We start from the raw sequence: 24,898 nt of genomic DNA, 5'->3' as shown, positions 1-24,898 counted from the left end.
TTCAAAAAAAAAAAATTAAAAAAAAAATATCTTAGAAATTTTCAGAATTTCTTCTAATTGTAGGCAAAAAAAATCACCTCATCATTCCACCAAATTTTTTCCAACTCACTTGGCAACTCTATCGCAAAGCTCCATCTCTTTGTGTGCTCCGACCACCGGTTGGTCTCTGCGCCCAGATACTGTGTTCAGTCAGTCGTGTGCTAGCGACCAATCGTGAAGGTAGTAATTTCCTTCTCCAGTACGGTTGTGTTCCATAAGGGTAGCAAAAGACACGTGGAAAGTTTGCAAAGTTCAAAAAAATCGTTTTTAAGTGCATTTTGTTTACATCTCAAACAGGCAAAGTGAGTGATAAGTGATAACTAAGTAAACTTAAGCTTTTTACAATGGATTTCCTCACGAAAATTAATTTTCTGCCCAACTACTTGCACTAATGGGTGTTAAGCGTGTGTGCGTGTGCGTATGTTCGTTTGGTGGGTACATGTGGCACATGGCCTGAGTTAAATTTCAAGCATCGGCCATTTATTTATTTTACTTTAAATTAAATTATTGCAATAGAACACCGTTAAACAAAGAGTATGCGTAATTTAAAATTACAAAACGAGTTACTTCATGTATTCCAGCGAAAGGTCACGCAGTTGTATGTACAAATGTGTGTATATAGACACATATGTTCTTATATATGTATATGTATATATATATATATGTATAAGGCTGTGGAAAGTCTGCTTTATTGCCTCTTTGCTAACAGTCTTATAACCGGTTCATTAAGGTAGTGGGCCTACCTATGTTTATCATTCGTCTGCTTACTACATACATACATACGTTTACAGATAGCCATAAGGCACAAGTGTTTGTATGTATGTAGGGTATGTTTGTAATCAGGCACATATATTTTTACGCTAACATTTGAAGTGCGGAATACTTGTTTTTGTTGTAGTTAATTTGTTTTTGTTTTAAGCGAATCAGGGAACCGAGCAAATTGAACATAAACAAGCATTGTAATTGAAAGTGGGCATGTTTTCCCCGATCTTGACGCTGCGACATTGTACCGCGTTCCAACTCAAATGCTACAAACTTACAAACTTTTATGTACATGTGTTTTGCTTTGGCTGTGCGCTCACGTTCGGAAGCTTCATTGTTGGGAGTCGTCCCACACACAAAAAAAAATTGAAAGAACTCAAGCGACCGTGAAAATATGTTCAGGAAAAAGTTGATGAGATTACTTTTATTAAAAAAAAAATGAATCAAACTGTTACTAAAATTAACTTATTATTAGCGGGGCTAATGACCGTCCAAATGTTTATTGCAATAATAAGATAAATACTATAAAGAGCTGCTTATACCCTTAGTTACACATTTATGGACCTATGTATGCTCCACTCAGAGTTGAATGAAATACTGTATACACGGTTATATACATACATATGTACTATATGTGGTTCAACCGAATTCATAAGAATTGTGATAAATCGAAAGTTTGTTGTGTTTGAATGAAAAAAAAAATCTGAAAATGTTAAACAATTTCTATGTTAAGAACTACAACATATTAAATATTTATAACGGGTGATCCTTTTCGAGGTTCCCTACTTTTTTGAAGAAAAAAATACATAATCCTCAAATTTAATGGATAATGTTTATTATCATTCGGAAGAACATTCTTTGGCATTTATTTTTTTAAGTTTATCTCTTTCAAACATTGGCCGTGTCTACGTCTCAGATTGTCCATTCGTTGATTCCAATTTTCGATGACTCGTTCGAGCCTTTCTACAGGTAACTGGGGAATGACATGACATGGTCTGAATCGAAGCGGGATTGTCTGCATAGGCTTTAGACTTTACATATCCCTACAGGAAAAGTCTAAATCTAATGAAATTACAGCTCTTCAATCTCTTCAAGTTACTCTTCGTTTCAAATGCGGCAATTTTGCTTGTTAATGATCCTAATCGCTCAACAAAATTTGGCTCGAAAACGTCGAATCTTCGTGGAACTTTTCAAGAGCACACAGATCAAAGCAATGTTGACGCATGGTCTATCCAAAAAGGCTATCTGCGCTATGCGTTTTGTAGATAGTCATTCGAGGTTTGGTATCTGACATTCAAGATTTGGTAACTGATAGATTCCAAGAATTCGATGGCTTAAACACTCAAGCGCTTTAGACATGATAATTGTAATTGTTGTGATCTTGCAGAAATACTCACGGCAATTAAACTTTAAGGTGCAAAACCAATCATATAGAGTGAAGTCAGCCGAAAGTTCGAAAATCCTGATATTAGTTATATAGGGACATATTGGCCGATATATGTGGTATAAAGTCAGGGGAGTTCGAAAATCTTTATATTAAGTATATGAGGCCTAAGGGAAGTAGCAAATTTGGTTGTTGTAGCTTAAGTGTTTTGGGAGATATATACATATGTACATCAAATTTGTTAGAGGGCGGGGCCGCCGGACGGACAGACGGACAGTCAACTGAATTTCAACTTTTCTCGTCACCCTGATAATTTATACAAGTATAAATTTATATAACCCTATATCTATCTTGCTTAGTTTTAGGTGATACGTACAACCGTTAGGTGAACAAAACTATAATACTCTGTAGCAACTGGTTGCAAGAGTATAAAAATCGCTACTGAACTATGACCATGTATAAAAAACATAATTTTAAGATTTAGGTCTTTGGAGCCACTTTATACGTATTTTAAAAAATTTAGTCAGGAAAAGTTTATCCTAGTGGGTCACATTAATGGGTAAGGGAGTCTTAACCCTAAATTATGGAAGGATAATTTTTTCATTTATATTTAACTAGAGGACCCGTCCACGCTTCACTGTGGCTGATACATATGTAGATAATACACCTACTACCATCTATATGATTTCTATTAGTTGGATTATAACTATTAGTTAATGAGATATAGCATTTCTGTGAAGCAACTTGTGTTAGTTTACAAAAAAAATGGATCATAAAGCATTTCGTGTGTTAATACGAGTAAAACATTGCTGTTTTGGGGAAAATACTGTTGAATATGGGCCCAGAGAAATCCACCGTTGAAAAAATATGTGCTAAGCTGGAAACAGGCGGGATGAGCAGCGAGGACAATGATGCTCTAAAGAGGCGAAAGCTCCGTGCAAAGTGGGTGCCTCGCAAGTTCATAATCCAACAAAACAACGAATAACTTATTCTAAGAAGTGTTTGAGTGCTCTTTAATCGTAATAAAACAGAATTCTTGCGTCGGTGTGTGACAATAGAAACACAGCTCCATCAATTCCCACCGGAGTCCAATCGACAGTCATTCTAGTGGACTCCACATGATGAACCGGCTCTCAAGCGTGGAAAGATGAAAAAGTCGGCTGTCAATGTTATGACATCAGTCTTTTGGGATGCACGTCAACGACTGATTACTGAGCCAGTTATAATCTATTTCACGGCGTATTTGGTTGCAGTTATTTTCTACTATTCCAAATACTTAAGCAATTGTATTATTTTTGAGGAAGAATCTGTTAAAAATGGTACGCGTATATTCAAATGATTCCTACAAACATGAATAATTTCTATATTTATGAGTTGTATTAAATTTAAAGGTATCCTATGACCTTACCCTGTTTCTAAGCTACTTCCCCACCAATTTTCAGCCAAATCGGTTCAGCCGTTCTTGAGTTATAAATAGTGTAACTAACAACAACTTTCTTTTATTTATATATACATAGATTTGATTTGTGACAAAAAAGTGTAAGAAACATTTTTATCTACAGTACTGCATGGCGCGCTGTATGGAGCGTGATATGTTATGTGAGATAAGAGGTAAAAATGCTTCCTATGTACATACATAGGAATAGGTTGATAAATAAGATCTTATTTTTTAATAAAAATAAAATAAACTATACACATTCGGGTGATTTATATGTACATACATCTACGGATGTTTTATCGGGAAATTTACCACATTTTATCACTTTTTAAAATTATTATTTGACTTAACTTATGATTAAATATGTATATATGCAGTAAAATATAAATAGAATTTTAATTACTATTAACATACAAAATTTTTCATTCCATTAAATCATAGAAAACTTTAAAAATTATTTTTTTTTTAACTTTTAATCAATAGTTGTATATTTATTAATTTAATATTAATTATTTATTTCATCCAAAAAGAGCTCAAATTTAGCTATAAACTTGTTTTTATTAACAATTTTTAAATAGAATTGAATAAAGAAATATTTAACTTTTTTCACATTAAGTTTAAAAATTTTTAATTAAAAATTGTTAATTCTATAAAGGAAACATTTTCAATTCAATAATAATCTTTAATATTCTATTTATATATATTATTACATTTACATACATACATATGTACATATACTTAGATGCCTATTCACATGCAAAATGTTTAATTACGCATTGATTAAGCCATAAAATATTGTCAGACCGATTTGGGCTTCCTAATTGACATAGACACTAAATAAAATAGTAGCTATATTTATAAACACATACTTATGTACACGTTTCCATGCAAACACATAAATACAATACATTCATAGGTGCGTATAAATCTCCAATTAGCACGCCAATAAAAAGCTGTGCAGACCACAACGCAGTTACTAACCTCATAATCGTCATAATCATCAACATACATATGTACATATGGCGCTGTCTTATCGCTTTATCGCTCACTAGCAAGCTCTCTCAACCCGGCCTCTTTTATTTAATAGGTGTGAGAGACCTCATTTTGTTTTTGCTTTCAGTAGAAAGAAACGTCAAGACCTGTCTGCCAGACAAAGCAATTGTGATAAGATAATTTTTGGTAACTCTCGGGGTTTTTTCAATTTCTCAGAGCGATATGTAGCCACACACATACAAACGCTTGTATGTACATAAATATATTGCACACATAGTAGTGGCCAAATGGTCGCACACGTGCTTTGAGAGAAACATAAACAATGGGCATGCCGACGCTGTCAATGGCGTGATTCATAATTAGTGATATCTGAGTATACCCTCCTCGGTAAAAATATACATAATAGCATGGTTTTCATTTATCCAATTTTTTTTTTTTTTGTTTCGCGGGAAATACTAACATTTTGGCAGGTATAAAGGGATGTCCAACTTATTCCAGTGTGAGAGCGCCTCAGAATTTGCGTTTTTTATAACATTTTCCATTATGGCCAGATAGGACAAAATAATAATTTTTGGGAATTTAAATTTAAACACCCAACATTTGGTACGAATAAAAACTACAACTGACTTTTGACCTTTCAATACCCAATAAAAGAATTTAACCCTTTTAGCTCTCAATCAATAAACGTTTTTAGTAATTTTCCCATGAAAATAATACTATGTACATATGATGCTTGACATTACAAAATGTTTCATCAAATTAAATTTCACAAATTTATTTAATTTTCATTGTTTGACGTTTTTTATAAGTGGTTTTGAACGATGCAACAAATCCCTCCGTTTACATATTTTTCTGGTAAGATTTCAATCTGGCCATCGCTCGTTTCCAATTGCTAAACGTCAAAACCTCCTGAGCTTTGACAGTTGATCGAGTTCAGGAGGTTTTGACGTTTAGCAATTGCTCTCTAACTCCAATGAGAAATGAGTGGGGTCTCTTTATCTCTGATTTTGGTATGCTCAGTAAGCACATGGAAGTTAAGATTTCTAGACCTCTCTCTATGAATAAAGACCATACTCTATAAGTCACTCATTATTCCCGTCCTGCTGTATGGTGCAAAGGCATGGACGATGATAACATCTGACAAGTTTTCGAGAGAAAGGTTCTATGAAAGATTTATGGTCCTTTACGCGTTGGCCACGACGAATATCGTATTCGATGAAACGATGAGCTGTATGAGATATACGATATGTAAGTGTTCGTCTTTTGAAGCAAACCAATTAGACACTCAATTTTCGACATCTGCGTAGGAATCGAAGTTCTGCTTAGCCGATGCGTATACCATCGATGAAAACAAATGGTAATCGGAAGGGGCCAAGCCTGGTGAATACGGCGGCTGCCGTAGCAGCTCCGAGGAAAATACTATGATTGTTTCCTGAACCGATTTAGCGAATTTATGTGTAGATGCATTGTCGTGTAACAAAATAATTTTGCCGTGTCTTATGGTCCATTCTGGTCGTTGTTCGATCAATACATGGTTCTACTTGACCATTGGTTGTCTGTAGCGATTAGTATTAACAGTTTCATCAGATTTTAGAAGTTCATCACATACCATCAAGCTCTGAGCATTGCCTTCTTACCGTCCGTTGTGCTGTATTATCGCATGATTTTCTCAATTTATGATTCTAAAAATAAATCCATTGAGGCAAAATTCACAAGTGTTTTTTCGGTTTTCTATTTGTGTTTCATTCAATTTATGTGGCACCCATTTTCTTCCCTTTTGGATCTTTCGCATAACTTTCAAACAGTCTGAAATTGTTCCTGGGGAAATTATCATTGAATACAAGGTCTTAAACGTCCTTGTTTGTGAGTTATTTTTAGGTTGGATTTTTGAGAAATCATCATTGTTCCCGGGTTTCTTTTCGATGGGGCTCCTTTTACCTAGTCGATATGGCATTATTTGGTTCGGTATGGACCCGGGTCTGTGTGTTTAAGTACCATATAAGCTACGTATTTGGAACTGTTCCGGTATTCATAAGTAGCTTCTACCGTAACTGACGTAGAAAATCTGGTTACCACTTATCATATTTCGAAATTTAACATAGAGAGCAGAAAATGAGTTCTTCCTACTTCCTCCTGCGATGTAAGAAAACACAAAGGCAATCTTTAATGTAAATATTTCGCTCTTTTTTGTATTCCCATGTTTATTCAAAGCCTTTCTATTGTCATTCATTTTGTGATTTCTATTTCTTTTTCAGTTTTGTTTTTATAAATATTCAAAATGTCGTCGCCAAACTGCTATTTGGTACTGGAAGACAACACCATATTGCCTGGTCATGCATTTGGTGCCAAGGCGCCCGTCGATGGTGAGGTAGTTTTTCAAACTGGTATGGTGGGTTATCCCGAATCGATGACCGATCGCTCATATCGTGCACAAATACTGGTACTAACCTATCCGCTAATCGGCAATTATGGAGTGCCAGATGAGAAAGAGCTCGATGAACATGGCCTGCCGGTAAATTTTGAATGGTTCGAAGGCATTACAGTAGCTGCGCTGGTGGTGGGCGAAGTGTGCGAATCACCCTCACATTGGCGTGCAAACCAGACGCTGTCACAGTGGATGGAAGGTCATGGTGTACCAGGCATTAGCGGCATAGATACACGTGCACTCACGAAAAAGATACGCGAAAATGGTTCCATACTGGGTCGCATTGTTTACGAGAAACCAACAAATTTGGGTAGTCTCACTTTTGCCGATCCAAATTTGAGAAACTTGGTAGCCGAGTGTTCGGTTAAGGAGCCACGAGTCTTTAACGCCACTGGCACGCCACGTATTTGTGCCATCGATTGTGGTTTGAAGCTGAATCAGATTAAGTGTTTTGTGTCACGTGGTGCGCGTGTCGATTTGGTACCTTGGAATTATTCACTGAAAGAGGAGGAGTTTGATGGGCTCTTTATTAGTAACGGTCCTGGTGATCCGGTTGTCTGCAAGGACACAGTTACGCAGGTACAACGCGTTTTGAAGAATGGCAAGAAACCGATCTTCGGTATTTGTTTGGGTCATCAACTGCTCGCAACCGCTATTGGTTGCAAAACATACAAAATGAAGTATGGCAACCGTGGACACAATCTGCCATGCGTACATAACGGCACTGGACGGTGTTTCATGACCTCGCAAAATCACGGTTTCGCTGTGGACAGCAACACATTACCAGCTGAGTGGGAGCCGCTCTTCACCAATGCCAACGACAACACTAATGAAGGTACCAAGAAACAATTCACCAATTTTTTTACCATTAGTAATTCAATAAAACTCTTTTAGGTATCATTCATACAAGCAAGCCATACTTCTCGGTACAATTCCATCCTGAGCATACCGCTGGTCCTGAAGATTTAGAATTGCTTTTCGATATTTTTCTCGATGCCGTTAAACAGAAAAGTCTTGCAGGTGACGTGAGCTTACGTCAGAATTTGATCAATCGTCTTACATACCAACCGAAATACGACACCATACCCGAAAAACGTCCACGTAAAGTACTCATACTCGGCTCCGGCGGTCTGTCAATTGGGCAAGCGGGCGAATTCGATTATTCCGGCGCGCAAGCGATCAAGGCAATGAAAGAGGAGAAAATACAAACCGTTCTGATAAATCCCAACATCGCCACCGTACAAACATCGAAGGGTCTCGCCGACAAGTGCTACTTCCTGCCATTGACGCCAGAGTATGTGGAGCAGGTTATACAAGCGGAGCGTCCAAATGGCGTGCTGCTCACGTTCGGCGGTCAAACAGCGCTCAATTGTGGTGTCGAATTGGAACGTGCTGGTGTCTTCGAGAAATATAATGTACAAATATTGGGTACACCCATACAATCGATTATCGAGACGGAGGATCGTAAAATCTTCGCCGACCGCGTGGCCGAAATTGGCGAGTGTGTGGCACCATCAGAAGCTGTCTACTCTGTAGAAGAGGCATTGGAGGCCGCTAAACGTTTGGGTTATCCAGTAATGGCACGTGCGGCATTCTCATTAGGTGGTTTAGGTTCCGGTTTCGCAGACAATGAACGCGAACTAGAGACACTCGCACACCAGGCATTGGCACATTCAAGTCAGCTGATTATTGACAAATCGCTTAAAGGTTGGAAGGAGGTGGAGTATGAGGTTGTGCGTGACGCCTACGACAACTGCATAACGGTTTGTAATATGGAAAATCTTGATCCTTTGGGTATACATACCGGTGAGAGTATTGTGGTGGCGCCATCACAGACACTCTCCAACAAGGAGTACAACATGTTGCGTAGCACTGCCTTGAAGGTGATACGTCACTTCGGTGTGGTCGGCGAATGTAACATACAATATGCGCTCAATCCACATTCTGAGGAATACTACATCATCGAGGTGAACGCACGTCTTTCTCGCAGCTCCGCTTTGGCTAGCAAGGCTACGGGCTATCCGTTGGCATATGTCGCGGCCAAGTTAGCACTTGGAGTTTCCCTACCATCGATTAAGAATTCCGTTACTGGTGTGACCACAGCGTGCTTTGAGCCCAGCTTGGATTATTGTGTGGTCAAGATACCCAGATGGGATTTGGCGAAATTCATACGCGTCAGCAAAAATATTGGTAGCTCAATGAAGAGTGTAGGCGAGGTTATGGCTATTGGACGCAACTTTGAGGAGGCCTTCCAGAAAGCATTACGCATGGTGGATGGCGGCGTAAACGGTTTTGATCCCGATCAGCATCCATTGTGTAAGGAGGAACTAACTGAGCCGACAGACAAGCGTCCATTTGTGCTTGCGGCGGCGCTAAAGGCCAACTATGGTGTTGAGGAGTTACATCAGCTAACCAAAATTGATAGATGGTTCTTAAACAAGATGAAGCACATTATAGAGTTTCATAATAGCTTGGAAGAGACAGGCAATCCACTGTCGGGCGCACAAATCTTGCAAGCAAAGCAGATCGGCTTTTCTGATAAACAAATTGCTGAGGCTATTAAGAGCACGGAGTTAGCGGTACGTAAGCAGCGTCAAGAGCTGGGCATCAAACCTTTTGTCAAACAAATAGATACCGTGGCTGGCGAATGGCCTGCGGCTACCAATTACCTCTACCACACTTATAATGCTAATGAACACGATTTAGAGTTCCCAGGCGGTTTTACGATTGTGGTTGGTTCGGGCGTCTACCGTATCGGCTCATCGGTGGAATTCGATTGGTGTGCCGTTGGTTGTTTACGTGAATTGCGTAATCTCGGCAAACCCACAATTATGATAAACTATAATCCGGAGACAGTATCGACCGATTATGACATGTGCGATCGTCTCTACTTTGAGGAGATTTCTTTTGAAGTTGTCATGGATGTTTATGAAATGGAAAATTCTGAGGGAATTATACTTTCGATGGGTGGTCAATTGCCAAATAACATAGCCATGGATCTGCATCGCCAACAGGCCAAAGTGCTCGGCACATCACCGGAGTCCATCGATAGTGCTGAGAATCGCTTCAAATTCTCACGCATGTTGGACCGCAAAGGCATATTGCAACCACGTTGGAAGGAATTGACGAACTTAAAGAGCGCCATTGAATTTTGTGAAGAAGTTGGCTATCCCTGTCTTGTGCGTCCGTCTTATGTGCTCTCCGGTGCCGCTATGAATGTGGCCTATTCCAATCAAGATCTGGAGACCTACTTAAACGCTGCATCACTCGTAAGCAAGGAGCATCCAGTAGTTATATCTAAATTCTTGACAGAAGCAAAGGAGATCGATGTCGATGCCGTGGCGGCGGATGGTGAGATTTTGTGCATGGCCGTTTCGGAGCATGTAGAGAATGCTGGTGTGCATTCGGGTGATGCTACTTTAGTAACACCACCACAAGATCTAAATCATGAGACTTTAGAAACCATTAAGCGTATTACACGTGATTTGGCCGCTCTACTCGATGTGACGGGTCCATTCAATATGCAACTGATTGCTAAAAATAATGAGCTCAAGGTTATTGAGTGTAACGTGCGTGTCTCACGTTCATTCCCCTTCGTATCGAAGACATTGGATCATGATTTTGTGGCAACAGCAACGCGTGCCATTATTGGCATAGAGGTGGAACCGGTGGAGGTGTTGCATGGCGTGGGAAAAGTCGGTGTGAAGGTGCCGCAATTCAGTTTTTCACGTTTGGCTGGTGCCGACGTACAGTTGGGTGTGGAAATGGCTTCCACCGGTGAAGTGGCTTGCTTTGGTGACAATCGCTATGAGGCCTACTTGAAGGCTATGATGTCTACCGGTTTCCAGATACCGAAGAAAGCTATACTACTCTCGATAGGCAGTTTTAAGGTATATTCTGACGATGAATAAGTTAAAATTGTGGAGGTATAATAAACCGTAAATTTAACTACTTTCAGCACAAAATGGAACTATTGTCCTCGATCAGAGACTTGGCGAAAATGGGCTACAAGTTGTATGCTTCCATGGGTACTGGCGATTTCTATGCGGAACATGGTGTTGATGTGAGTACAACGAATTAAAAAAACTATTTAGATTTAAGAAGACAATTCCATATGGGGCTTAGTCGATTCCACATAAATCTAAACACTTTGGGGGTCTAAGTTCCTCGATCTAAAAAAAATTGTGAGTGGATCGACTTTCAATCTAGTTTAAGTCGAAACTAATGAGTTAATGGCTACGTTATGCCTTGCTGTTGTAGTACAAAAGCATTCCCCAAACAATTTTTAGGATTGCTGCCGAGTTGAAAGACATTGGCCATAAAAAACTTTTGGTTCAATTCTGTTATAGGTTAGGTAAGGTTAAACTGGTAGGCCTATAAGCCACGCATAGGTCAGTTTTGGTCCTTTGTAATATCAGATGGAGATCAGTTTATAGGTCCAAGAGAAATAGTCATCCTTTAGGATTCCTGCGCGTGAAGCGAAATTTAACAGACTCTGCGGCTTCACTGTCGATACCTCCTACAGTGTATCATACCACGTGGTACCCCAGAAGCTTATAGCGTAGTCTTGCCAAGAGATGATCCACTGTTTCCCTGGCGCCCTGCTCTAAACATTTCCGGCAGTCTTCTCGATATGTCAACCCCATTCTACGTGCATGTGTCCCTGAACCCGATATTCATTAGTTTCGAACAACTTAATTCAACTTATAAAGAACTCTACCTTCACACTCCATAATGGAAAATGGTAGTTAGGACATTTCTATGCAATTTTAAATCTCTTTATTTAATTTTAAGCTTATGATAATACTTTCGATCTTCTTCAATCCAAATATGTACATATACATATATGTATGTATGTACATTGCCCTTAAAAAAATAACTTAAATCAATGTCAAGACTCCGAGCACTGATTGAAAGCACCTTTCAGCTGAAATGTTTTGCGTCTTATCACCTCTTTTAACTGCGAACGTGTTTCTTCCGAGGCCATCGAAACGAATAGCTTTTCCGTTGACGTTGTAATATCTTTAATGACTTGCGAATTGCCGTGCGTTAGCTTACGCAGCATGCCAATTCTTTTACTAAAATCACCGAGTATTCTATCATCACTTGGCGTCTTTACTGCAGAATTCCGCGGGCTATCAGTTGTCTCTGTCGCTTCATCTTCGCCTTCCCCTTCCACTTGTGATTTATTGACTTCTTCACTTCCCACAATGACATCAATACGATTGTTCTCACCAACATCATCGTTCAAACTGTAGTTATCAATCGATTCATAGCTCTCATAAGCGACCTCCCGCTTGTCTCTTTCAACTGCAGGTGCATCACAAATTTCCGTTACTTCGGGATTGAAGCGCAAAATACCAACCAAACTCTGTCCCTCAGGCTTTTGTATTGGATTTGTGTCTCCTTCATGTACTTCCACCACATGTTCGGTAAACTTAATAGACTTGCGTCGCCCCAAATTGGGTGTTATGTTATCCACTAACTCGAGATCATTGTAAGAATGTGCCTGCTCAACGCTCTCCTCCAACGACTTTGCGGTGCTTTTTCTACAAGTCGCTGGAGAGTTTCCTCTTTCACTGTGCGTTACTTCAATGTCGACTCTTACGGTACGCCGCACGCTCTCTAAATGCTCGAAAACTTCTTTGGTTAGCTTAGTCTTATTGCTGGTCTCTACACTTGTGCGTATCGGCAAAGTTGGCGGTAAATTTTTAAAATCTTCATTCGTCTGCAAACCGGCAATTTCCTCCTCCAAACTACCGATAGTGTTGAGGTACTCTCTAGCACCCATATCACAACCATAATTATTGTAGAATTTGCAGAGGCGCCTCGCGTGTGCCAAGAACGTTTTAGCCAAATAACAAACACGAAACTCCATTGCCTTTTCGGTCATCGCTATTAGATGGTCGATGATTATTTCGAGTATATTTGTGCGTCGTAAGTTTTCAACACCCTGATTGAGATGCTTCAATTTGGAGTTTTTTATATTGCGCCGGAAGAAAAACTATAAGAAGGGAGAGGAAATGGTGGATTGTTTATGAAGTAAAGGATGACAGAAGAGATCATAAAATATTTGAGATCAAAGTCATGAAATATCTTAGTGATAAGTTCCAAAATATTTCCACCTCAGTGTGTTTGCAACTTACCTCGATATCTATGGACTCCTCTGACAAGCGACGCCGTTCATATTCTTGTTTCTTCTTCATTTCAATATTGTGTCGCATCACATGCGTCTTCCTTCGTAGTTTACCGTTGGTTTTCTCACGATGTTGCTTCATGCCGACCAAACCCTTTGCACCTTCGTCTTGCAAGAGTGCCGGTTCATCTTCCGCCGCATCCAAACCAACTAGACTTCGTGAATTTTTCGCTTGTATTTTCAATTTCAACATATTATTTTCGGAAATATTTTCAAATATCTTCTTAAAATTCAATTTTGGAAAAAAGTCTTCTTCAAAATCTAGATTTTTAAGTGCCACCATTAGATGCATCAAAGGATTCGCCACAATATCGGCCAGTATTGAGAATAACATGACCAAAGAGTATTCCGGTATGCTCTCGAAGAGATTACGTTCTTCAATAAAGAAGTCCTTTAAACATTTTTCGCGCAGTCGCTGCATAAATGTGCTAATAAAACGCAAAAGCACCTCACCGAGATACTCCTCCGGCCAGCCAGTGTAGTTGCGCTCGCATTCCCAGAAGAGATGCATGCGCAGATGCTCCATTATGAACGAGAGCGCCTTATGCTTCTCTTGTGGTTCGACAAATGTCTTCACCAAAGCCTTGGTCATCATGAATACTTTCACTTGTGTATTTGTTAAATGTTGCTCCAAGTAGCGTTCCGCTTTCGGAAAAACAATACGCCATTCGAGCTCACGAAAAGGATTCCGTTGTCGTTTGGGCGCATAACCAATAGGTATGACATGAAAGCCAAAAGTTTCGATACGTCTAATCATCGAACGCGTTGGCCACTGAAATTGTTGTCCCGTTAGTGGATTGGTGGAGATAGGACGCTCACGTATGCGAAATTGAAATGCGCAATCCGGCCAGTGTTGTGCATTATGCGCCACATAAATGGCGGGTATGAGTTCGAAGTATTTTGTGTAGATCGATGAACCGCGATATGTGCCCTCGCTTAATTCTTCGGGGAATATTTGTAGGCGATCGGCAAGCTGTTGACGTACCAACTCACCAAAATAACGCATAAATTCTTTGGAGTTAAGATAACATTGCTGCATCAGTACCTGACGTCGTTCCTGCTCCAACTTATACAGGCGTATGGCCTCCAACGTCTCGACATCTCGATATCGTGTCTTCTCATTGGCTCTCCTTTGCACGCCATTGTAACCTTCATCAGCGCTGTCTTCATCATCGGACTCCGGCTCAGTTTCATCTTCATCGTCATCATCATCGTCGTCGGTGTCTTCATCATTCAATGGTTCAGCAAACTGCCGCAAATTGGATACACATGAGTCTGGCAAGACTTTGGCATCCAATTTATAGTTACCACGTTGATTGTGCATCTTAAGCTCGGACAATGGATGATGTGTATTCAAATGCGCTATGTAGGTGTAGTCATACTCAGATTCAGTGTGATTTCTTGGCGCTTTAAGACTGTAGACACTCGTCGTGCTATAACCCGAGCTGCCGTCCGTATACACATCGCCATCGGTAGCCGCAATTCGTTGGGTTTTTGGCTCTTCACGTAGTTTCAGCCGTACATAGCCCTTCCATTTTGTCTCGCGCAACATTTCCACGTAGTCCTCCTTACAGGGCGTTGTGTTGTAGAAATCCGTGTCCAAATCAACTTTGCAAAGTGGTGAAATTGAATCGTAATTCGCATCGTTCGGTCGCGCTATATCGATATTTTCGAATATCACATACATTGCCAGCGGCTGGAGCGGTTGAGGTGTGTGTTTCTCTGGACCGTGGCTGTGAAGATATTGGAGAATGATTACCAAATGTATAGAGGAAAGAGTAATGTGAATATTTTTTAAACTCAAAAAGAGGATCTCATTATGTGAGACATTTTATCGAACACTGATTTTCTCTTATCACATTTACTTAAGAAAGCATCATCTAATTATCGGTGAAACACCAATGAAGATGCCACATACAATTAGAGTGTCATGAGTTTTTCTTACTCGATTTCACTTCATACTCACACTGGTTTGTATTGCATCCACTTGGAGACAGCAGCATCCAATGGCGTCGATAAGAGTATTGAATGCTCCTCGAGATTCTGATTCAAATCATTCTCTTTGGCTAGCAATTCCTCAGAAATGTTTGCCAATTCACTGGAACAATGAAATAAACATGATTAAATATTAGATAAATAATTAGTAATGTACATATGTACATATATGAAATGTGTTTATAACGCGAAACCAGAGTGTTGCACTTGCGAACCATATACCCAACAGTTACGATAACATTTGAATTGATAAGACTTTCAAGCACTTAGAAATCAATGCCAATTAAATTGCAATATTTTCAAAGAGCTTCCGGTTTTAATGGCTATTTCCTATCTCAAGTGTTCTGATGACAATTGGTTTGCGCTTGAACGAAAGCACTTGGTCTATGAAAGAGGGACTATATTAAGGAGAATTTATGGCCCCAATTATTGACTCCATTAGAGCAGTTGGAGAGTTAATCATAGTGTCAAATGACGAGAAATCGATGAAGTGACGAATTTGGTTCGCGTATTTTATTCAAATATTAATGGGATGAAACGTAAGTCCTTATTACTATAAGTTCACAAAACTGCGAAATTGAAAATTGTGTCTATAATAAGACCCTGAAAGTAAGATGTCTCCATTAACGTTTGATATCAAATAAATTTTAACTATGGGAATGGATAAAAAGAAAACCAGGAATCAAGTTTCACATTACTACGAAAAATATTCGAATTTCGATTCGATTTTCCATCATGGAAATATTTAAAAAATATATCATAAATTTCAATAATATCTTAAAACAATTACGATTTCTTTAAAAATTCCTGATCAGTGAAAAAGCACATATGTCTTGTAGAAATATTAAGTTTTTTCGAAATTGGAATATTTTGAAACAACATTCCAAATCTGTACCAAATTTGGAATTTGAGGGCTTAGAATGCTCCCACTCTTTAATTGACAAAGATTTCGAAATTAGATGTATAATTTTTTATTCTCTCTTAACATTTCATTCTGAATATCGAAAAATTTTTTTCGAAAACATGAACTGTCACAACATTTTTATAAATACATTTTATCGAATTTCGAAAACGCCTTAACATTTCATTCTGTATGTCGAAATATTTTTTTTCGCGTTTTCGAAAAACTAGTTGTCACAACTTGTTGATTAATAAATTTTTCTATATTTCGAAAATGCCCGTACATTTCATTCTGAATGTCGAAAACTTTTTTTTGAAAGCACTACATTTTTTCGAATTTCGAAAATGCGTTAACATTTCATTTTGAATTTCGAAATATTGTTTACGAAAACACGAATTGTCACAACTTGTTTATTAATACATTTTTTCAAATTTCGTAAATGCATTTCATTCTGAATGATGAAAACTGTTTTTCAAAAACAAGAATTGTCACAACTTATCGATTAATATTTTTTCGAATTTCAAAAATGTCTTTACGTTTCTTTCTGAAATTCGAAATAACGTTTTCAAAAACACGAATTGCAACAACTGGTTGATTATTACATTTTTTCGAATTTCGAAAATGCCTTAACATTTCATTCTGAATTTCGATATTGTTTTCGAAAACACGAACATCCACAACTTGTTGATTAAAATATTTTTTCGAATTTCAAAAACACCTTAACATTTCATTCTTTTCGAAAATGTATTTCATTCTGAATGTCAAAAACTGTTTTTCGAAAAAATTAGAATTTTTGAAAAGAAATTTCGAAGATCTACAAAATTTCAGAGTGACATCATTTTCGAAGCACTTTTTTTAACACGAACACAACTCTCGCCAGCAACGCGAGCTCAACTAGTTCCTCATTATATATGCTCAGTCTAATCTATACATTTTCACCACCCATTCACCACGTACTTTTCATAATTTCCGAAAAACTGCAACGTTAACGACACCTGATTCATGATGAATGTGCAGAGATCGCTATCCAAATGATTTTGTATTTGCTGCTCGATTTGTCGATTGAATTCTTCCTTATTGATTTCGTAGCTTGTGCTCTGCGAATTCAGGCTATTCGTGCGCTTCGTGCCACTAGCGTGTTTCGTGGTTATGGAAGTCTGCTTTTCGGGGTCCTTGCTCTGTTTGCTCTTCCTTTTTGTCTTCTTCGCTTGCTTCTTTTGCAATTTGGCAATTTTTTTTAGTTGCTTTTCTTGCTTGCGTTTGCGTTGCTCACGCTTACGCTCCTCAAATTGCAACTCCTGCAGAGGATTGTTGGGCGTTTCCAGCAATTTAGAGCTGGACCGACCCATTTCATAATTTCTTTATTATTCTTATGCGGATTTTTTTATTTTTATTTTTTTAAGTTTTTTTTTTTTTTGAACCTTCACATTTAACAGTTTTTTTTATATTATCTGCACTTTTATATATTTTTTTATTCATGCGCCCGTTTGCATCCACCGCCGATCGTTCTTCTACTGTTCGCAGAAATTCGCAATGATTGCAGATCGCCCGGCGAGTTATCGCTTTTTGCAATCTTTGATCGAATCTTATTTTTTTATTACTGTTTGCTGTTGTGTGTTTAAAATAGATATTCGAATGCCCGACTTGCTACCTTCTTCTGCCGCATACTTAAATTGCAATGCATTGGCTAGTCACACGCACACAAACAAAGTTAACTTCATATCGTTTGGCACGTGTGGTTGTGTTGTTTTTGTAATAATTTGATTTGATTTTCTATGTAATTGATAATTTCTGTTGTCATTTCACTTAACTTGCAGTTGTTAAATTTTTTTCCTTCATTTTTCTGCATGGTACTTTGTGATTTTTTCGTCCCTCTGAGTAATGAGTGGTGAATGCAGATGTTTATTTAACTTTATATATATATGTTTGTACATAAATATGTACTCATATGAGCACGTACAGTGCTCTCAACATTTAATTTCTGCGTAAACATCATAAATCATCTGCTCAAATAAGAGTATAGGTTAGCTGTTGGTCTACAGTTTAGGTCAATGCTACATAGTATGCAGTATCAAGGACAGCATATAAAATACCAGAAACAAGTAAAAAAATTTCCTTCGGTATTACACCCTTCACAGGTGAGGTTCTTACAGCATACAATTTTAAAAATGATATTTTTGATCGGTCGTCTTGTATGTCAGCTATATGCTTTATTGTTCTGATCTGAACATTTCGTTCGGAGGATGCAGCGAGAATATTTTCGACAATAATCTGTGTCAAAATTCGTAAAGATAACTTGTTAAACAAACAAATTTTTCTAACAGAGACTAACAGGGACTTCGATCGATCAGATTCTTTGGCAGCTATATCCTATAGTTGTCCGAAGTTAACGGAACAACTTCTTGGAGAGATGATGTAGGCAAATTTCGGGTCTTAAATCGATATCTCAAAATTGAAGGAGTAGTGCGCATATAAATACACGGTCATGACTAAATCAATTCAGCTCGTCACGTTTATCATATAAGGTGAGCCATTTCAAGGTTCTCCACTTTTTTTAAAGAAAAAACACAGAAACTTCAAATTTAATGTGGAATTTTTATTATCATTCGAAAGAATATTCTTTGACATTTATTTTATGAAGATTGTCTCTTTCAAACGTTGGCCGCGGCTACCTCTCATATAGTTCATCCGTTGAGTCTAATTTTCGATGACTTGTTCGAGCATTTCGACTGGTAACTGGCGTATGCCACGCGTTATGTTTTGCTTCAAGGCTTAAATCGAAGCAGGATTGTCCGCATAGACCTTAGACCTTATATATCTGCACAGGGAAAATTCTAACGGTATAATCGACCGGCCCAAAAAGTGAAATTATCTGCTCACCGAACTATTCTCTCAAAAAATCCATTGATAGGTGCGATGTGTGTGAAGTGGCGAAGCTTTGTTGAAACCAAATGTTGCCGGGACGAGCTGCGCTTTCAGACATAAAATAGTCGGTAATTACGGCCGATAACAGTCCTCATTGACGGTTATGTTCTCACCGGCATTATTTTTGAAGAAATGTAAACCAATGATTCCACTTCCCCACAAGCTACACCAAACCGCTGTTTTTTCTAGATGAAATGATCTTAAATCCCTTCAGGTTGCCCTACGTACCAAATGCGACAATTTTGCTTGTTTACATGCCCATATACATATGTACAATATACTTATTATGATGTCTAACGTTTCTCTCCGGGTGTTTCAAAGTTCATTCCAAACTTCCTCTGTTCAGGGTATAAAAATATAGCGCATTGTTTTATCTACAGATAGCGAGAAAATAATCGAGAATCGATACAATATTTTATTTATACTGTTAGTTAAATATATAAGTATATGTATAAGCCAAGGCAAATGGTATTGTAGCTCCAATGAAGAGTTAAAGGAAAGGTAAAGGTACAAATTTAAGCTCTTGGGCTCCTTTTTTTCGTGAGCGGTGAGACGGCAAGATCTGATTTCCAATTTGTAGAAGAATTCTCGATACTCACGTTTAATCTGGCCCTTTAGCATATCTAGCTCGGCTTTTTTCAGAAAACATTTCTTTCAAATAATTGCCATGAAATGGACTGCAATAAATCTATGTGTGATGAGCGATAAGAAACCATATTCTGTAAAACAAATTTCTCTCTAAGTATTTTCTACGGAAGGAGATTAAAAACCCAAAAAGTTGCCGATTTAATTTGCTCCTTTATATAGCAAAGACGAATAGCTGCGAAACGATGTAAATTCTATAGTATATTATATTTACTACTTCGTACTTTGGTATTTCTTGCAAAAAATTATGTTGAAAGTTCAAATCAGAAAGACTTGACTTTCCATGTTGATCCCAATTGGCATCAGTAAGCCTATATTCCTCAATATCAGTTCAAGACAATTTAGTAAAACCATTTAGTAAATAATAGGGACACTTATAGTATTTTTATTCGCTTCAACTTAGTGGGTCCCCTCACTTCCAACTTACTACGAGCTCTCGGGCTGTTTATAAATATTAATCTCACTTCTTTGCACACATTTCGACGGACAGTTTGACCGATATTTATCCACATATAGTATATTGTATTCATGTAAAAATGTATTTGTATGATTAAAATCGTTCTTATCTTCAACAGGTGGAATCCGTACAATGGACTTTCGATAGGCAATCGCCGGAAGATCCCAATGGCGAGCTGCGTCACTTGGCTGAGTTCTTGGCGAATAAACAATTTGATATGGTCATCAATTTGCCAATGAGAGGAGGAGGTGCAAGGAGGTGAGATATAATTCAAGCGTAATTAATAGTTTAATAAGCTACCGGCTTGGATATGGCAATAGAAAGGACGGCATAAAAGAGAACGAAGAGCAGTAAAGATAGAAAATAGAAGTCAAGTGAAAATTAGCTTATGCATAAAATTATCTGAATCAATTCTTTTATACATATAAGGCAGCTTCTTCAAGTTAAAAGTAGCTTGGTCATCTGAAGTTCAGAGTATAATAAGTAATCAAGGCGCCCTAATAACTCCCAAGCACATTCGAACACCCACTTTGCAAAATTTTTTAAATGCAATTTTTTTTTGGTTTAAGGAGAGACTACGTATAGTGAAGCTCGTATCATAAAATTAAAAAAACATCTTTAACATCGCCTCCTGACTTAAGTTCATGGGAAACTCGTTCTCATGGTGCTATTTTCACTGACTTTTAAAATTATCATTAAAATCTATTAATTCCGTCCTCTACTATTTCTTTCAGAGTGTCTTCCTTCATGACTCACGGCTACCGCACACGTCGTCTCGCTGTCGACTACTCCATTCCGTTGGTGACCGATGTCAAGTGCACAAAACTTTTAGTTGAGTCCATGCGCATCACAGGCCGTCGTCCAGCAATGAAGACACACACCGACTGCATGACTTCCCGCCGTATTGTTAAACTGCCCGGTTTCATTGATGTGCACGTACATTTACGTGAGCCTGGCGCCACACACAAAGAAGACTTTTCAACCGGTACTGCAGCCGCCTTGGCTGGTGGTGTGACACTGATTTGCGCTATGCCCAATACAAATCCTTCGATTGTGGATCGTAACAGCTTCCAGGTCTTCCAGGACCTGGCCAAGGCCGGCGCACGTTGCGATTATGCGCTCTACGTTGGCGCTTCCGACTCAAACTGGCAGCACATTGGCGAACTGGCCTCACAAGCTTGTGGTTTGAAGATGTATCTGAATGATACGTTTAGTACGCTGAAAATGACCGACATGACAGTATGGGAGAAGCACATGCAAAACTGGCCGAAACGTGCGCCAATCGTATGCCATGCCGAGCGTCAAACTATGGGCTCGGTTATACTAATGGCACATTTGCTTGATCGTCCCGTACATATTTGTCACATTGCGCGCAAGGAAGAGATTATGCTGATACGCGCAGCAAAGGAGAAAGGCATACGCGTAACCTGTGAGGTTTGCCCACATCACCTGTTCCTCTCCACAGATGACATTCCCGCTATTGGGGACGGGCGTGCAGAGGTACGTCCAGTTTTATGTACACCAGAAGATCAGCAGGCGCTGTGGGACAACATGAACTATATCGATGTGTTTGCTACGGATCATGCGCCACATACGTGGGAGGAGAAGAACTCTGAGAAGCCGCCACCGGGTTTCCCAGGTTTGGAAACCATACTACCACTGTTGCTCAAAGCTGTCGACGATGGTCGCCTGACATTGGAAGACATACAGAATAAATTCTATCGCAATCCGAAACGCATTTTTAGTCTACCCGAACAGCCCAACACCTACATCGAGGTGGACTTGGATGAGGAATGGACGATCAATAGAGAGGAAATGCATTCGAAGGCGAAATGGACACCATTCGAGGGCATGAAAGTGAAGGGTAAAGTGCATCGCGTTGTCTTGCGCGGCGAAGTCGCTTTCGTTGATGGTGAGGTACTCGTGCAACCCGGTTTCGGGCAGAATGTACGCAGCCAATATGGACGCAAGTCGCTAATGCAACAATCCATGGAATCACTTGATATTTTCGCCTCCATTGACGGTCTCGACAAGCCACAAGATCGTAGTACCGACTTTCTTTCCGATTCACAGGCCAACGAAGCGTTCGCCAAGCTATTGGCTGAACCACCATCAAAGGTGCATTTTGCAGGTGACCCCAGCTTATTACGTCCCATCTCACCATTGCCACGCATACGCTGCGACTCAGCTAGCAATTCGACGCTGCGTGAGCTGCTACCTAAAAGCCATCCCAATGCGCCACCAATCAGTCCCGTGGTACACAGTCTACTCAACAAGCACATACTCTCCGTTGACATGTTCAGCAAGGAGCATTTGAATGAAATCTTCAATTTGGCACAGTTACTGAAGAGCCGTGTCTCCAAAGATCGCCCACTGGATGACATTTTACGTGGCAAGATTATGGCGTCCATTTTCTATGAGGTTAGCACCCGCACCAGTTGTTCCTTTGCGGCTGCCATGCAACGTTTGGGCGGACGCGTCATCTACATGGATCAGACAAGTTCGTCGGTGAAAAAGGGTGAAACTTTGGAAGACAGCATCTCCGTCATGGCCGGCTACTCTGATGTGATTGTGTTGCGTCATCCAGAACCGGGTGCAGTTGCAGTAAGTTAAAAGCAATTTTCTCAGTTTTCTTTCTAAATAATATTATTTTTCGTTCCTCACAGCGCGCCGCTAATCACTCACGTAAACCGATCCTCAATGCCGGCGATGGTGTGGGCGAACATCCAACGCAAGCGCTGCTCGACATCTTTACCATTCGTGAGGAGATCGGTACCGTTAATGGCCTCACCATCACAATGGTTGGCGATCTAAAACATGGGCGCACGGTCCACTCGTTGGCACGTCTCCTTACCCTATACAATATCACTTTGCAGTATGTTAGTCCGCCGAATCTTGGCATGCCAGAGGAAATCGTTCGCTACTTAGCTACAAAAGGTGTCATACAGAAGACTTTCAACTCCATGGAAGAAGCTTTGCCGACAACAGATGTACTGTATATGACACGCATACAAAAGGAACGTTTCGCCACCGAGGAGGAATACAAGAAGGTAGGAAAAATATTTCAGATGGGGAGATGTAAAGGAGGAAAGTTCGAACTCGTTTTTTTGACGAGTCTATTTGGAACTTAATGGATATTAGGTTTATAGGGACAAAGGCTATACAGGTTTATCCAAATCATAACCAGATATACATATTGAACGAAGGTTTTAGTGCGTAGAGGCAAGTTTCTTGCAAAAAATAACCCAAAATACATTGCTAGGACCCTTATTCCAACTTTAAAAAAGGTTCGAAATTTGAATATTGTCTTCTAAGAGAAGATAATGAAAGAAAAACGAAACACTTTGATCTTTAGTAGATAGAATCTGTCAAGATCGAACGATCAATTACTTGGAAGTCTTTCGTTCGTATGAGGGGAGCTCTGCTCCGCTTCGCGTTTTCAATAGCGTTGAATATTCAAAGGTTTTTGCTTCAGAGAACATGTTGCTAAGGTCGCACAAAAAATTACTAGGGTGGCAGTTCTGAGCTTTTCAATGCTATTTTTTTCAGTGTACTATAAAAAAATTAGAAGATGGCTACTTCTGTAACTCTGCTTTAGTATATCTAATTTTCTCTATCTTCTCTTCTACCAGGCATGTGGTCACTTTGTTGTGACTCCCAAACTAATGACTCTGGCGAGTCGTCGCACAATCGTTATGCATCCGCTGCCACGTGTCTTCGAGATCAGCAAGGAGTTCGACTCAGATCCGCGCGCCGCCTACTTCCGTCAAGCCGAGTATGGTATGTATGTGCGCATGGCATTGCTGGCGATGGTCGTCGGTTCGAGAGGCTAAATGCCTACAGCCAATTTTTCCTACCCAATGCGAAATAAAAGACATTTTCGGTACAGTTATGTGTGTGATTTTACATATATTTTTTATAATTTGTGTAATCTTTTATAAACTAAGCAAAATATTTTGTAATAAACTACAATTTGTTGAAATAAAAAACAAATAAGTTCAATCGTGTTTTTGCTAAAAAATATTTGTTTAAAGTATTTATGATATTTTCATAGCTAAAATGCATTTAGAGATATTAACGGTGCTTATCGTGAAAATTAATTCTCCAACTATATTTACAGTTATCAGGTAATCATGTGCTTAAACTAATTGTTTAGTAATATTTTCCTTGTTACTTTTTGTGCTTAAACTGCTAAACATTGATTGCTATAAAACTAAAACAATAACAAAAAAAAACGAACGAAGTAAGCTTTTGCGAGAAAAACCTCTCCAAATCAGTCTTCACATTTCCACCAGCGCGCTCTGAACATCAACCCACACAAGCTCAATTCGCGCATGCGCATAAATTCAGCTTTATTTTACGAAATTTATTTGCTCCAACAATTTCTTCGAAGAAATTCTTCCTTCTTAAGCTTCAAAAACGCTCGATATCCACAGCGGTCTCCTTCACATGCACTTTCGCATTCACCTCGTCACTCCAGTGCGTCTTCTTTTTTGGCTTCGACAGCGTGTTCGTCAAATTCAACTCACTGCCCATAAATGCCGAGTTTAGATTACCGGAGAGATTACCAGAAGAAATCACCGAAACGGCTGGATTATATATGGGCGTTGGTGGCACGGAGTTGCCCTCTTCGAGGCTTGTGGTCGAACGTGTACTGTTCTCATCCAAACTGCAAACGCGTGCGGTGTTGCCAGCTTTTCCATTTGCGGTGCGCGGACAATTTTTACAATGTCTTACT

General features: G+C 39.2%; 3 protein-coding genes across 4 annotated transcripts in view; 1 reads left to right on the top strand and 2 right to left on the bottom strand.

The window, feature by feature from the left end:
- Nucleotides 1–204: 204 nt before the first annotated feature.
- Nucleotides 205–24,162, top strand: LOC126759041 (CAD protein). Its single transcript, XM_050473600.1, has 8 exons — nucleotides 205–341; nucleotides 6,872–7,876; nucleotides 7,936–10,931; nucleotides 11,000–11,104; nucleotides 20,279–20,418; nucleotides 20,895–22,764; nucleotides 22,827–23,210; nucleotides 23,793–24,162. The coding sequence occupies exons 2-8, from the start codon at nucleotides 6,895–6,897 to the stop codon at nucleotides 23,991–23,993; spliced, it is 6,678 nt and encodes a 2,225-aa protein (XP_050329557.1). The 5' UTR covers nucleotides 205–341; nucleotides 6,872–6,894; the 3' UTR covers nucleotides 23,994–24,162.
- On the bottom strand, nucleotides 11,831–17,497 carry LOC126759047 (uncharacterized). Its single transcript, XM_050473611.1, has 4 exons — nucleotides 17,091–17,497; nucleotides 15,204–15,335; nucleotides 13,188–14,970; nucleotides 11,831–13,045 (listed from the first exon to the last, which is right to left on the bottom strand). The coding sequence occupies exons 1-4, from the start codon at nucleotides 17,480–17,482 to the stop codon at nucleotides 11,933–11,935; spliced, it is 3,420 nt and encodes a 1,139-aa protein (XP_050329568.1). The 5' UTR covers nucleotides 17,483–17,497; the 3' UTR covers nucleotides 11,831–11,932.
- LOC126759107 (uncharacterized) overlaps nucleotides 24,045–24,898 on the bottom strand; it is a 35,507-nt gene continuing 34,653 nt past the window's right edge. For both annotated transcript variants that reach the window (XM_050473725.1, XM_050473724.1), the window contains exon 4: nucleotides 24,045–24,898. In XM_050473725.1, coding sequence (XP_050329682.1) covers nucleotides 24,574–24,898 — 325 coding nt within the window. In that variant the 3' untranslated portion in view covers nucleotides 24,045–24,573.

Source organism: Bactrocera neohumeralis, chromosome 5 (genome assembly GCF_024586455.1).
Source record: "Bactrocera neohumeralis isolate Rockhampton chromosome 5, APGP_CSIRO_Bneo_wtdbg2-racon-allhic-juicebox.fasta_v2, whole genome shotgun sequence".
In the NCBI taxonomy this organism is placed as follows: Eukaryota; Metazoa; Arthropoda; class Insecta; order Diptera; family Tephritidae; genus Bactrocera; species Bactrocera neohumeralis.
Note: the sequence above shows the minus strand (reverse complement) of the source record. Positions and strands in the feature narration are given on the sequence as shown.

Bases quoted from the DNA above. Each gene is read 5' to 3' on its own strand.
- LOC126759041 (XM_050473600.1), top strand. From the start codon at position 6,895: ATGTCGTCGCCAAACTGCTATTTGGTACTGGAAGACAACACCATATTG. The intron at 11,105-20,278 runs GTGAGTACAACG...TATCTTCAACAG, and splicing joins ATGCGGAACATGGTGTTGAT to GTGGAATCCGTACAATGGAC. The intron at 22,765-22,826 runs GTAAGTTAAAAG...CGTTCCTCACAG, and splicing joins CAGAACCGGGTGCAGTTGCA to CGCGCCGCTAATCACTCACG.
- LOC126759047 (XM_050473611.1), bottom strand. From the start codon at position 17,482: ATGGGTCGGTCCAGCTCTAAATTGCTGGAAACGCCCAACAATCCTCTG. The intron at 15,336-17,090 runs GTACGTGGTGAA...TCATTGTTCCAG, and splicing joins TTTTTCGGAAATTATGAAAA to TGAATTGGCAAACATTTCTG. The intron at 14,971-15,203 runs GTGAGTATGAAG...ATATCTTCACAG, and splicing joins TGGATGCAATACAAACCAGT to CCACGGTCCAGAGAAACACA.